Source organism: Trachurus japonicus, chromosome 3 (genome assembly GCF_045865225.1).
Source record: "Trachurus japonicus isolate A0001 chromosome 3, Traja_1.0".
NCBI classification, from domain to species: domain Eukaryota; kingdom Metazoa; phylum Chordata; class Actinopteri; order Carangiformes; family Carangidae; genus Trachurus; species Trachurus japonicus.
Genome location: NC_140909.1, coordinates 11,798,496 through 11,811,106, shown reverse-complemented (window position 1 = coordinate 11,811,106; position 12,611 = coordinate 11,798,496). Strand labels below are relative to the sequence as shown.

Below are 12,611 nucleotides of genomic sequence, written 5' to 3'. Positions count from 1 at the left end.
GCCCTTCAGGAACAGACTTTAGAGTGAATTTTTATTTCAAAAGACACAGGCCTGTATGTTATTCAGCTCATGGCCTATGAGACGTACTTTGCTACAACGCAGGCTGTTGTGAAGCTTGATGTTTTAGTCATTTCAGCTAGTCTTTCAAAAACAGCAACACCAAATAGGACCTTTAAAAAAAAAGAGAGAAGTACTTCTATGTCATCTGCCTCCTCACAGAGTTAATAGCCAAATGAATGAATGTCACTTCATGAGCTACACTAAAATAAGACATGGTACACAGGAAAACTGAGTGTGACACAGGGCTATTGAAAATGTACATACAACACTCAATTAGAGAAGTTGGTTACATCACTTGAAAACTTTACTTACAAAGACCTATGACTGTACAGGAGCTTCCTAAACATAAGTAAAACATATGCACATTGTTGTTTAACAGTAACAGCAGAGAACTGTCAGGAAAAACCCTACACTGAGGTAAACACATCTCTATACAAAATAAAATAGTGTTATCAACCTCATGGCTACAAATGTGCCACCTAAAATAGTTGATAGTCTAAAAATAAAGAGTTCAGAAATTTGTCAGGTGCTTTCAAGTGGCAGCATTTGGCCATGGTTAGAACTGCCGCTGCGTTCCTTTGAAGGGCTTGAATCCACCCACGTTTCCACCACTGGGAATGGAGTTGCTGGTGATCTGTACAATTCGATTCATTCCAGAGGACGAGTGACTGCAGAAGGACAGAGTTCAAGTTTCAGATGGCTGGAATGAGAGTTTCACTTTGGCGCTCATTCACTGATTATTGTCTGCTATACCTGGAAGGTGACATCATGCTGCCTCGCGTGTCTCCCATCCTGCGGTTGTCAGGGAAGCCTCCGCCCTGAGAGCTCGACCCGCCGTGCCACTCCTTCCTCAGCCCCTGCTCCCGGCTGTGGCGCTCCACCACGACCTGGCGGCCGGAGCTGAACGGCTGCAGAGACGGAGGAGATTTTGAAGTGAGGCGTGTGGATGATGAATGGCAATCAAAGATCAAGCCTGCAGTTCATTCTTATTCTGTCATTTGACTTGATCTTAAACTGCACTGACGACATCATTTCAGATTAGGGCTGAACGATTTATCATTTTCTGATCGAAATTGCGATTTTAGACAATGCGATCATGTGATCGCAAAAGCGGCGATTTTTTGCAATGCTCCTGACCGACCCAGGATCTGTTGTCAAGACAGTCTTGGCTCTTTTCCACTACACCCCATTAATTAACAGGAAAAAAAAGTGTTTCACCATCTCTCATCTCTGTCAGTCAGCCCGTCCACCTGCCGTCTCTCTCGCATGTGTGCAAGTGTACACACACACACACACGTATACATACAGACACGGGACACGGGCCCATGGATAGGTTGCGGTTGACCGCTAATAAATGGTAAATGCGCAATATCGCGCTAATTGTACAGTGTTGAAATTACCGCAACATTGCATTAGAGCAATGGCATTTAATGTTTTAATGGTATGATGTCATTTTCTGTCATGTTTGTAAATGTTACTGTACATTATGAATATCACACTGAAGCTTGATTTGAAGAAAATTGCGACTCAAATCGAAATCGTAATATCTGCCAGAAAAATCGCAATTGGATCTTTTCCTAAAATCGTTCAGCCCTATTTCAGATGACTTCTCTATCATAACCTCAGCTGACCTGGTCATTCATCACCATGGGTCTTCCTCCATCTCTGTCGTTGAAGCTGCTCCTTCCACGGTTGGCTGAAGAGCCTCCTCTGAGTGCCGGGCCCGGACCGTCTCTGCCGGATCTTTCAGCACGCATACGCATAGGCCCTCTGATCGAAACAGCATTACATCAGGCCAGTGGTTAAAAACACGTATTTCATAAATTATCTTTCACAGCATGGATCTTTTTCAAAGTGTATTCATTTTTACCGCATATCTCCTTTGTTGGAGTTCATCCCCCCATCATTCTTCCAGCCGTGGCCTCCGTCCCTGGGTGCGCGGTTGTGTGACATGCCAGGTATTGTAGCTCTGGCTCCCATGGGGTGATCGTGCATGGGCACCTGCCGTCTCTCGTCTCTGTCCCTGCGGTCGGTGTCCCGGATTTCAGCGCGTTGAGGCGGAGGCGGCTCGGCTCTGCGAACCGTTTCAAAGTTCTTGGGGTAGCGCTCAAAGCCAGAGCTCTCTCTGTGAGGCGCAGGACGATTCTTCTTCACCTCTGGCTCACCATCAAAGCGGTTACGTCTAACAGGACAAAGAACAACACATGATTTACCAGTTTACAAAAGGTTAAGTGAATATTCTCAGAGCTTTGCAAGTCCACACATGTTACCATCTTACTTAGTGTCAAACAGATAATTCTGGATGATCTTGTAGTTAAAATATCCAACAAACAAAACAATTCCTATAATATATATTTGTTAGTTAAGTGCTGTTAACTTCCTCGAAGATGACAAAAATCAAGAAACTCACTGGGTCTGGGACTGACTGCCACTGATTGATAATGTTGCCACCGTGGCTTACCTCAGTTTCAACAATCTTACCTGTCATACGTGTTGGGCTGCTCAGCGGCGGCCTCCGGAAAGCGACCCCTCTCTCTGGGATTGAAGTTTGAAAAGCGGTTCGGCTGCCGATTATAGTTTGAGCCTTGATTCAAGCGGACATCAGATTCAGACTGCATCTTCTTATTGCCGTTCCAATAGGGTTCATCTCTCCGACTGCGAGATTAAAAAATAGACACACAACATAACGCATGAGCCGTTGTCAAACCCCAGATTGGTTAAGACACAATTCAAAATGATGAAAAGTTAGTTTGACTTTGACCGAAAGTTAGCTTTGTCCAGTTTTAACCAGTTTGTCCCATGCCAATTGTTTTGCACCGTACCATGCAGCTTTCTCCATCTCCTTTTCTATAAGCCTATGTACTTGAATTTGTTTGTCCTTCAGTTCTAAACAAATCCCCGATGGTTAACACTGTTTGACAGGCCACTGGCCACATTTCAGATAAAATGCAAAATGCACAAGACAGAGAGCTGGAGTGTATTGAAGCTTGTGAACCACCGCTGTGCAAGTTTCAACTCTTTGGTCATAGGCACAAAGCCGCTATGAAACGGCCGAGGTACAGACATTCAAAGCGTACATACCCGTGTTCCACTTCACGGCCTCTTTTCAGGTTGTTTCTTTTTTCTTGCTCGTAGCGGAGCTGCTCCTGCTGCCTGCGCAGCTCCTCGCGCTCACGTGCCATGCGTTCTGCCTCTTTGCGGCGTTCCTGAAAAAGGAAATATTAAAGTGCCCTAATTAAAACTAGTATCTTGAAAAATGTCTAACAGTTTGATAATGGACATTGCTTTTTTATTTCCCCTTTACAGCTAAAATCCTGAACTGCAGCTGTTAAACATAACCATAATGTTTCCAGAGAAACCTGGAGGTTACCTGCTCGATACGGATTCTTTCTCTCTCCAGCCTCTCCCTCTCCAAGCGCTCCCTTTCAAGTTTTTGTCTCTCCATCTCGACTCTCTGCCGCTCCCTGAGGAGGTTCTCCCGTTCTTCACGCTCCCGCAACAGGCGGACACGCTCGCGCTCCCGTCGTTCTTGTTCAGCAATTTCTCTGCGCCTACAAACAGGAAGACATCCCTCGTCTTAGAACAACGCAGCAATAAAGCATGCAGTCACTTTAAATCTAAAATATATATGAACAGTGGATACCTGCGCAACTCTACGGCTCTACGAGCACGCTCCAGACGCGACATCCGTTCACGCATCCTCTGCTCCTTTATCTTCTCAAAAGGCAGAATGACTCTGTCTTCCCCCTTGTTGATGAAAGGTCGCGGTCTGTCTTTCATCATCTCCAACTGGAAGGGCAAATCAAAAAGTAAAGTTTAGAGACAAAGCTCAAGGCTAAAGCAAGAAAATGCTAAATCATGTGCCCATAGTATGAAGAGCCTTATACCTCTTCAGGAGGAATCAACCATTTCGGCCGCCTTTGAATATTCATGTTGACAAAGGGCTGAAAAAAAGTTTCAAACAAAATGTAATTTAACATCTGAAACTTTTAAACAGTTAAAATAGAAATACAATTTGAAACATCAGTGAAAATACAATTTAATCAAAACAAATAAAAGGTCTTACTCTATCAAAATATCGCCCTCTCCTGAAAGGTTGCATTTTACCAAAATTAGATTTGCCTTTGTTATGATCGATCATCATGCCCGGGCTCTTTGCACCTAGAGAAGAAGGAAATGATCATCAGTGAGAACAGAGTCGGACTGGATTGGGTTACCTACATTAGTGATGGGGAAGAGGGGAAAAAAAAAAAAACTTACGCCCGTGCTTTCTGTCATCTTTCTTTGAAGAATCTTGTCCCAAATTTGATGAAACAGAGTCAGATTTTCCACTTCTGGCATCCTGCTTCTTGCATAAATCTTTGTCCTTATCCGAAAGTTTATCTGATTTCTTGTCTTCTTTTCTGTGTGTGAGGAGAACAAGAGGTTAAATGTGCTCTCAATCTAGACATGTTCAACTTTTCAGCCAATTCTCTCACTCACTTGTTAGTCCATTTTAACCCTGTGGAATTGCGCTTGTCACCCGACTTGCCGGGTGATTTGTCGTCTGCTTCTTTCTTTGATGGCTCTTTCTTAAATGGATCCGTTTTGGCCTGAAATGCAGTGTCAGTCAAATATAAATGCATCACAGGTCCAAAAATGTTCAATTATTATAGATGTCATTATGAGAGCAATTAAAGTTTGTTTGAAAACAAATCTCATTTGCTTCCTAGCTTACCCTTTCAACATAAATCTGCTGTCCATGGAGCTCTGTGCAGTCGAGGTGGGAGACACAGCGCGTCACTTCTGTACTCGAAGACATAGTCACCAGGCCGTAACATTTTGAACCAGGACTGCGGGCATTTGTAACCACCTTGGCACTAGTGACCTGTTAGCAACAAATTCATTTTTAATATTTTTTGGTAACAATGAACATGAAATGAATGATATTTTAAAACATGTTCAATAACAACAACTATGCAGTAAATTCAGGTTATTTACCTTCCCGTATTTCCCAAAGAGGTTCTTTAGATCAGCTGCTTTGGTGTTTGAGGACAGGCCGCTCACCCATATGTTGCGAGAAGAGCTGCTGTTGCTGCTGACAACTCCTGATAAAGATGTTCCCAAAACATATTCAGCAACAGTCAGAATTCATAATAAGCAATAAAAATAAACATAAAATGATTCCCTGGGTTGACATTTGGACAGTATCTTACCCTTTTCATCCTTTGCAGCTTTCCCATCTCTGTCTCTTGAAGAGCTATAAAGCAAATGTTGCAACAACAAACAGATGATAATGAGTCATGGTAACTAAACTCTGGTGAAAAGTGGTATACATCTAGTGGAACAAAAATAAACCCAACATATTTTGTACTTTTCAAGAAAAAAAAAATCCTGTAGGCAAGACGTGGATCTGAGCCAATGTCTCAAAGGCTTCATTGCTTTTCCAGTGGTGAGATGGGTCAGGTTGTCAGCCAATTTATTCCCTGGACCAATGAAATCTTCGGAGGTTTGTTCAACTTCACAGCGAATCATTTGACCAAAAAGAAAAAGAAAAAAAAAAACTGCCATCACGGAGACTAATGCTCTTTTATAATGCCTTGTGTGGAAACTGGAAAAGGCTTTAAAACTTCTGGATGGGTCAAAGTAACAAAATAAGAGGCGTTTTCTCAGCTCCTGGTTCACAATTTAACCAACTTCAGAAAAATAAATCAAAAAGTAGTAAATGGCAGGATTAGGTACATCAGTGAACATTTCCCTTATGGCAAAAAAAAAAAATCTTGAGGCTACCCACAATGTTGCGTTCTTAGTGAGCTGGACTTGGTAGTAGTATCAAAGAACTGACATAGAAAGACAAACCTCTTTGCTTGACCTGATGCCCCAGTAGTGGAGGGGCCTTTCTTCCCAGAATCCTTTTCTTTGTCTCCCGTTTCAGCTTTCTTCAAGGAGTCTCTGCTGTCCTTCTTCATGGCCTCACACCTGGATCCATCGTCTTTCTTACCGCCTTTGTGGGCCTCTGTCTCTTCCTCCTTCAAGTCATCATCGGGGCTCGTCTCGGCAGAGGCCTCTGGCTCATCAGTGCCCTTCTCGGCATCTGGATCTGGAAGTTTCACATGTTTACCTGTTTCCAGGAGATCATCGCCATCGACATCTAGGGTGATGGCGTCTTCATTTGGGATTGAGACGGACAGGTGATCGTCCTCGGCTTCTTTAGAGGAATTCATGGCTTCAGCGTCCAGCTCAGCCAGCTCAGCCTCCATCTCTGGCTCAGTCTCCCCATCCACCTCTGGGTCAGGGTCTGGGTCTGGGTCTGCGTCCTCATCCACCTCCGGCTCACCATCACCATCACCATCGGCATCGTCATCGGCATCGGCATCGACATCGGCATCAGCCTCAGCGTCGACCTCTGGCTCGGCCTCCGGCTCAGGCTCCGGCTCTGGTTCAGCCTCTGCATCCACCTCTGGCTCAGGCTCTGAATCAGCCTCAGCCGCCACAGCTTCTGACTCCGGTTCGGCCTCGGCCTCGGCCTCAGCCTCAGGCTGAGCGAGGCTGTCCTCACTGGGTGCAGTCTTAGAATTGTCACGAGTACCATCATCTGTATCAGTTACATCTGAGGGATTTAATAAGGATAAACATGGCAAAACACAACTTTTAACATTCACATGTCGCATTAACTTGACCTAAAAAGTAGAATAGAAAGCACATTTAGTGTTAATGGTCATCGAGGGCGTAGACACCACAGGAAGACACAAAACACACAATCTTCACTGAAAATGGGAGGTGATTCAGAGCTCTTCATCTCTTGACACATGTATAGTACCAATTCATTTTCAGTGCACGTTGAACGTGCAGTTCCAGATGTTTCCCATGATGTGTGGCAATTCTTCAGGTAGAAATCTTGGACAGTTCACATAAGGAGGGAAAACTCATCAGTTCATCCTTCCAGTGGCTCGGTTACACAAAGTGCCTCCCCAGCAGGTCAGTCCACGTACAGTTATCTGGGTTTTGGAGAAACCTTGAGCATCGTGCAGAATTTCTTCAATAATCCATGTCATCAGTCTTATCACATCTCGGAATAAGGAAAAATGCCTGTTCATCATCGCATCCAACCTGCTGTAATGTGTCCCGTCAAGTGTACAAAACTGTACAATGTGTTGCTTTGGTACCGACAGTCTGTCCTTAGCAGTCCTAGGCAATGCCATATGCCAGATTACTTCACTGCACACATCATGCTGGAGCATCAGTTGGCTGGTTCATGCGTGAATTTGGATGGATGTCAGCGATGAGTGGATGAAGTCTGCTCACACACGGCCTTAACATGGCCTTTACAAGCGGTGGCCATTGCAATACCCAAATCCCCCGCCTCTTTCACAGGCTGTCTCACCTGGCAGGACCTGTGGTAATTCAGGGCGTTGACTCCTGTGGTGAAGGGAGTTGGGGCATTCAGACATACCCGGTGCTCTGGTCACAAGTCTGTCCAATGTTGTCCATCAAAATGTCAACAGGAAGGTGCAATTATTCTCCGGTTCTACAACTTGTTGTGTCCTCCTATTCATTGGATATCATAAAATGTCATGTTGTTTGTGAGCCTTCACCATTTGTTTCCATGGGGAATGTGGGAACTTTAACACCACAGGTCTATGGAAACCCACAGATGCAAATATATGTTTTCAGTAATCTGAGGATTTTGGGTACCTTAGTCGAGGCAACCCACATCCAGTGATTCATGTGTGTACCAATTATGAAAAAAATATTGCGGGTGGTCTTCAGAAGCGTCTTCATTAAGGATGTCGTTTGATCCCGTTAGCGTATTGAAACCTAAATCGTGCAGCAGCTAGTAGATGCATGAAATACCACTAAATGATCATAAGATATTAGCTGTAAAGAGGGACCTTTATGTTAACACTGGGCATTAGTGTGCCAGCATACATACCTTTCTCTGATTCGTACTCTTCAGTTTCCTAAAAAGAGACCACAGAAATCGTTCACTGCATTGCAATAAACACAGCAATAAACTATAGTTCTAACTGTAAAGGTTAAATATTCCAATATAAAAAAGCATATGCTGCCACTTATAACTCCATGATGCAACAAAGTGCAGACAAATAGATAGGTTACTGCTTTTCCCACTAGTTCTGTGGAGCTAAAGTTGTGACCTTACATTCAGTTATTCTGTGCTAAATGTAATTGAGGAGAGGTGGTATTACATGTTTAAGACATCTAAACAGTGCTAGTCTAATGTATTCTACTAATTCAATTTTAACCACGTTAAGACCACTTTTCTACTAATTTATAGAAAATAGAGTGAGTGTTTGCATGAACTCTCCTCATAACCCAAAATAGCTTGAGATGATCACAGTGGGAAATTCTTGCAATTTTATCTAATCATTGTGTTTGCTAAGGTGAAGGAGGTAAAGATTTTAAACAATGCAACAATCACCTTGGAAAAGGCATCTTCTTCCACTGTGGTATCCGCGTCTGAATCCATCTTTTTTCCTGAAAAATGAATTAAAAATTAAATAAAATCATTAAAAATCGTACTTAATTCACAACAGTTTCTCTCCGACAAAATAAAATGCAAAATTACCTTTGGCTTTTCCACCTTTTCGAGGTGTATCACTCGATAGCTGGATTTTAAAGTTTTCCGGGTCACCGCCTTCATCCTCAATAGCCTTGAAACATAACAATTAATTTCATTTAAAAAAAAAAAAAGAACAATTCAAATCTTCCATAGAACATACATACATGAGCCATCCTCACTCTGAACAAATGTAACGAAGGTAATCGCAATCGATCGAAAAAACAAACACAAATCTACTAAGTTACACTTCAATAATGATAATGTGTATCGTATGTATCACCACGCATTTAATGAGACGGCACGCTGCACGCCATCTGAATTCAATTACGACCACCAACTATGTAGCAGCAGCATCGACGGTCACATTGATAAAATAATAGTAATATTATCAATATACAGGTGTATTGTCGCGGCCCTTCGTGTCTGTTGTGAACAACCCTCGCTTATTTACGTTAGCTTTAAGTTACGTTACATCTTCAGTAATGCAAGTCGTCGTCGTCGTCCTCATTCTCTCCCGGTAATCGATACACACCAATTCACCGCCAGTTTTATCGACAATTATTTAAAAACATGGAAGTGTTAGTTGAACAATCGGACATATAAAACGAGTATGAATTAATCCAACGGTTGTGTTGTTGGCTCACGTTAAGTAGGTTTAGCAAACCGGGGCTGCAACAACACTAAGCTAACGACGGCGACTCGTCGCGTCGCATTCATTTATCAACGTGTAAAAACGGCTCCGTGTTGTCGCTACCTGTCTCAGCCTCGCTAGAAGAACACTCTTCACACCCGACGTGTCCAAATTCCTCTGTTTGAGCTCGGATTTTAGATCAACAACTCTTAATTCTGATATTTTCTTGGACTCCGTGGAAATGGCACCCGACGCCATTTTACCTCAAAGCTTACTGAACAGTGCGCGTGCGCGTGCTCAGATCAGTTCGTCTTCTCTTCGTCGTTTTTATTGGTCAACGAAGTCAACTAATGCCACGTCACCGCCTCCTACCGTTGTGGAGGAATGGATGAATGAATGAATGAATAAAATAAAAACAAACAAATCGGTGTCGCTCAGCATGTTGCAGTCAAAAAGAAAAAAAAATCAGCAATGTATGCAGCATTAAACTACTTTATTATTGTCATTGCACAAAAAGAAATTGGTCGCTTTCCCATAGGTGCAGGAAATAATACGCATACAACAAGAATGAATAGGCCTAATATATTTTAATAGGTAGCTAGATATCACACACACATGCACATTGGTTTAAGGAGCATTCAAAATACACTTCCATGTTTTGGAAATACTGGTTTGAACAACTGTAGGCTACCGTTTTTAGCTTGTGTGTGGACAGACTGTGTGCTGTCTATATTGTTTGTTTATGTTTCTTTGTTTATCTGTTTATTTGTCTGTCTGCCTGTTAATTATTGGACTTGGAGTCTGTGAAATAAAGCTAGGCTATATATACATTCAGGGAAGTAATGGCTCTTGGGTAAAAGCTGTTTCTAGTGGTCTTGATTTAAGATCCCTGCATCTCCTGCCTGATGGCAGCAGCTCAAACGCTAACCAGTATGTTCCTGGCTTTTTTTAAGGCAGCGGGAACTGTACAGTTCTTGCAGTGAGGGGAGGGGAGGGGATGATCATCTGAGTTGTTACTGAACATGAATTGTATTCAGATAACCATACGGAAACATTACCAGCCATTTTAATTTTTAGAAAGCATGACATCATCAGGCATTGTTTCTGTCAATTAATGTGCAAATTATATGTCATCTTTACATTTTAATTCCAACAATTAAAATAGTATTTGTGTAATCTGTGACGATGGTATCCAAAGATGACTCTTGTCAAGGGCTGCACCTTCTCTAAACTCAAGGCATTGTCTTTCCTTTCCTATCTGAGTGGAGCGTCTGTGTGATTTGCTCAGCATGTTTGGCTGAGTATCTCATGACATAAACACTTGTCTTCCCTATCCTTCTGATTCATGTCTGCATGGGTTCACAAGATAATCACTGAGGTAATTTCTCTAAATACCAAAATACTAAGAATATGTTTTGTTTCCTTTTTCTGAAACACTGCAGAGATTCATAGTCTTAAATAATTCAAGAATTAAAAAACACTCAAACTTGAGGGGTTACAGTGACCTTGTCAAGACATTGTATTTGACTCCATCACTAATTACTTCTCTGTGACTTAATCTGTATTTGTCAAGGTGTGTTAATGTTCTATTCCATCTGAATATAGCCTGCTTATTTCTGTCTTATGTGAATATTTGTGGTGGAGGGAAAAAGTCAGTATAAAGTGACAGACCTTTCAGTAACATAAGTTCCTTGCAGTCTGGATAGGGGTTGTCTGTGTATGCATTACATGAATAATTCATACTTTATTCATGTCTCTCACTGACAGAGTGTCAAGTGTGTTTAGAGATTATTTGATTCCTGCCTCCATTTGTGCTGTCATGCATCCATTCTTGCTGAGACAATAATGCAGTAACTGTTTCAAGTATCATTTTGAGGTAGCCTATTGACTAGTTCTATTCTCTGCTACTTTATACATCTACTCTGTAACATTTCAGAGGAACATAGCATGTATTTTACTCCACAACATTTATCTGACAGCAATAGGTACTGGTTACTTCTCAGATTAAGATTTTGATTATGAAAACACATGTAATTTAAACATTACCTAATTCAGACTGTCAGTTGTAGCTATAACTCTTTTGTATTAGTTCCACAAAATAATGATTTCTTCTATAAATTTCTTATATGGTTTCATTTAGTGATCTAAAGATTAGAGTTAAGTCTCCAAAATTAAAAACAGATCTCTTTTTTCCGTCTGTCGTCCCCCTCTAATTATCTCACGACCTCTCAGATTTATCTGGTGACCCTTAAGGGGCCCAACCCCTTGGCTGGGAACCATTGGCCTGCACTATAGGCTGTGTGAATACAAAGTAGTCTTCAACTTGGTTCACCCAGCTACAACAGTGAAATGAGAAAACCAGATTTCAATTACAGGAGACATTGTAGTTTTACATTTATTTTAAGTACATAAATTACTTAATAGGGGTTTTGAATGCAATCCTTGCTGTAAATGCAATATATATATATATTTTTGCACCAGTGCTTTTTCTTCATGCCTAAGGGATGAGCACTTCTTCGACCCACCACTGGTGATCACACATTTCTCGAGAGGCTGAATATGTGGGTTATACAGTATGGGGTTTATCTGAGGCTTTACTTTTATTTCCCATGTGTTTATCTTCAATTTGCATCCACTAGTGGGCGCGCTTGTATTTGATATGAAATCAGGTAGGCTATAAGCAGTGAGTCAGTCTCATAGGCTACATGCAAAACAATGATGCATCAACATCCTCAATACACAGGTGCACATAGCTATAATCACACTGTGACATCTAACATGAGGACGAAAACAGATCATAGAACATGTCCAAATATATTTTTGCTTTGAGGGGGAACTAAACCGAGCAGACAAAATGGAGGAACTGTAAGCCTTCCTTCCCTTGTTTTTTGAACGACTTTAAGTTATTTTTTCTCTCTTAAAAAGACAGAAAACAATTGAACGTCGCCCGTCTTTTGTTATTATAATTTATAAATCATTATTATTATTTCACTGCTCCGTTTTATGTTGAATTACAACGCCTGATATAATGCATTTCCCCCCCGCACATTATCTGTTACCATTTGATATTGTTTTGCTTTTGTTTTGTTTTTTTCTTTCCTTTATTAGCACCCTAATGTTTTGTTTTCTGCACTTTTAGATTGCACTTAATTTTCACCTGTATTATCCTCTTTGAGAGTTTGTATTTTCAATTGCTCAATATATAAAAAAAAAAAAAGCCGAGCTGTTGCAAAGTGTCGTAAAGTAGCAGGTCGTATGGTTGGCTGGGCAACGGCGTACGGTAGCGCCCCCTTCGGCACTCGGCGTAACGGCGCTGTTTTCCCCCACTAGCTGCTGCTGTGTGTGAGAGCTGTAGCAGCC

The 12,611-nt window shown here is 41.8% G+C and overlaps 1 protein-coding gene across 1 annotated transcript; it reads right to left on the bottom strand.

The window, feature by feature from the left end:
• Positions 1-350: 350 nt before the first annotated feature.
• On the bottom strand, positions 351-9,527 carry sltm (SAFB-like, transcription modulator). The gene is made up of 20 exons (XM_085761746.1): positions 9,375-9,527; positions 8,627-8,711; positions 8,480-8,535; positions 7,973-8,000; positions 5,899-6,649; positions 5,256-5,299; positions 5,041-5,147; positions 4,778-4,927; positions 4,543-4,652; positions 4,321-4,463; positions 4,127-4,221; positions 3,948-4,004; positions 3,704-3,849; positions 3,431-3,611; positions 3,142-3,266; positions 2,542-2,715; positions 1,931-2,242; positions 1,692-1,830; positions 814-968; positions 351-728 (listed from the first exon to the last, which is right to left on the bottom strand). Exons 1-20 carry the CDS (start codon positions 9,507-9,509, stop codon positions 617-619), a joined length of 3,105 nt encoding a protein of 1,034 aa, XP_085617872.1. The 5' UTR covers positions 9,510-9,527; the 3' UTR covers positions 351-616.
• Between the last annotated feature and the right edge of the window lie 3,084 nt (positions 9,528-12,611).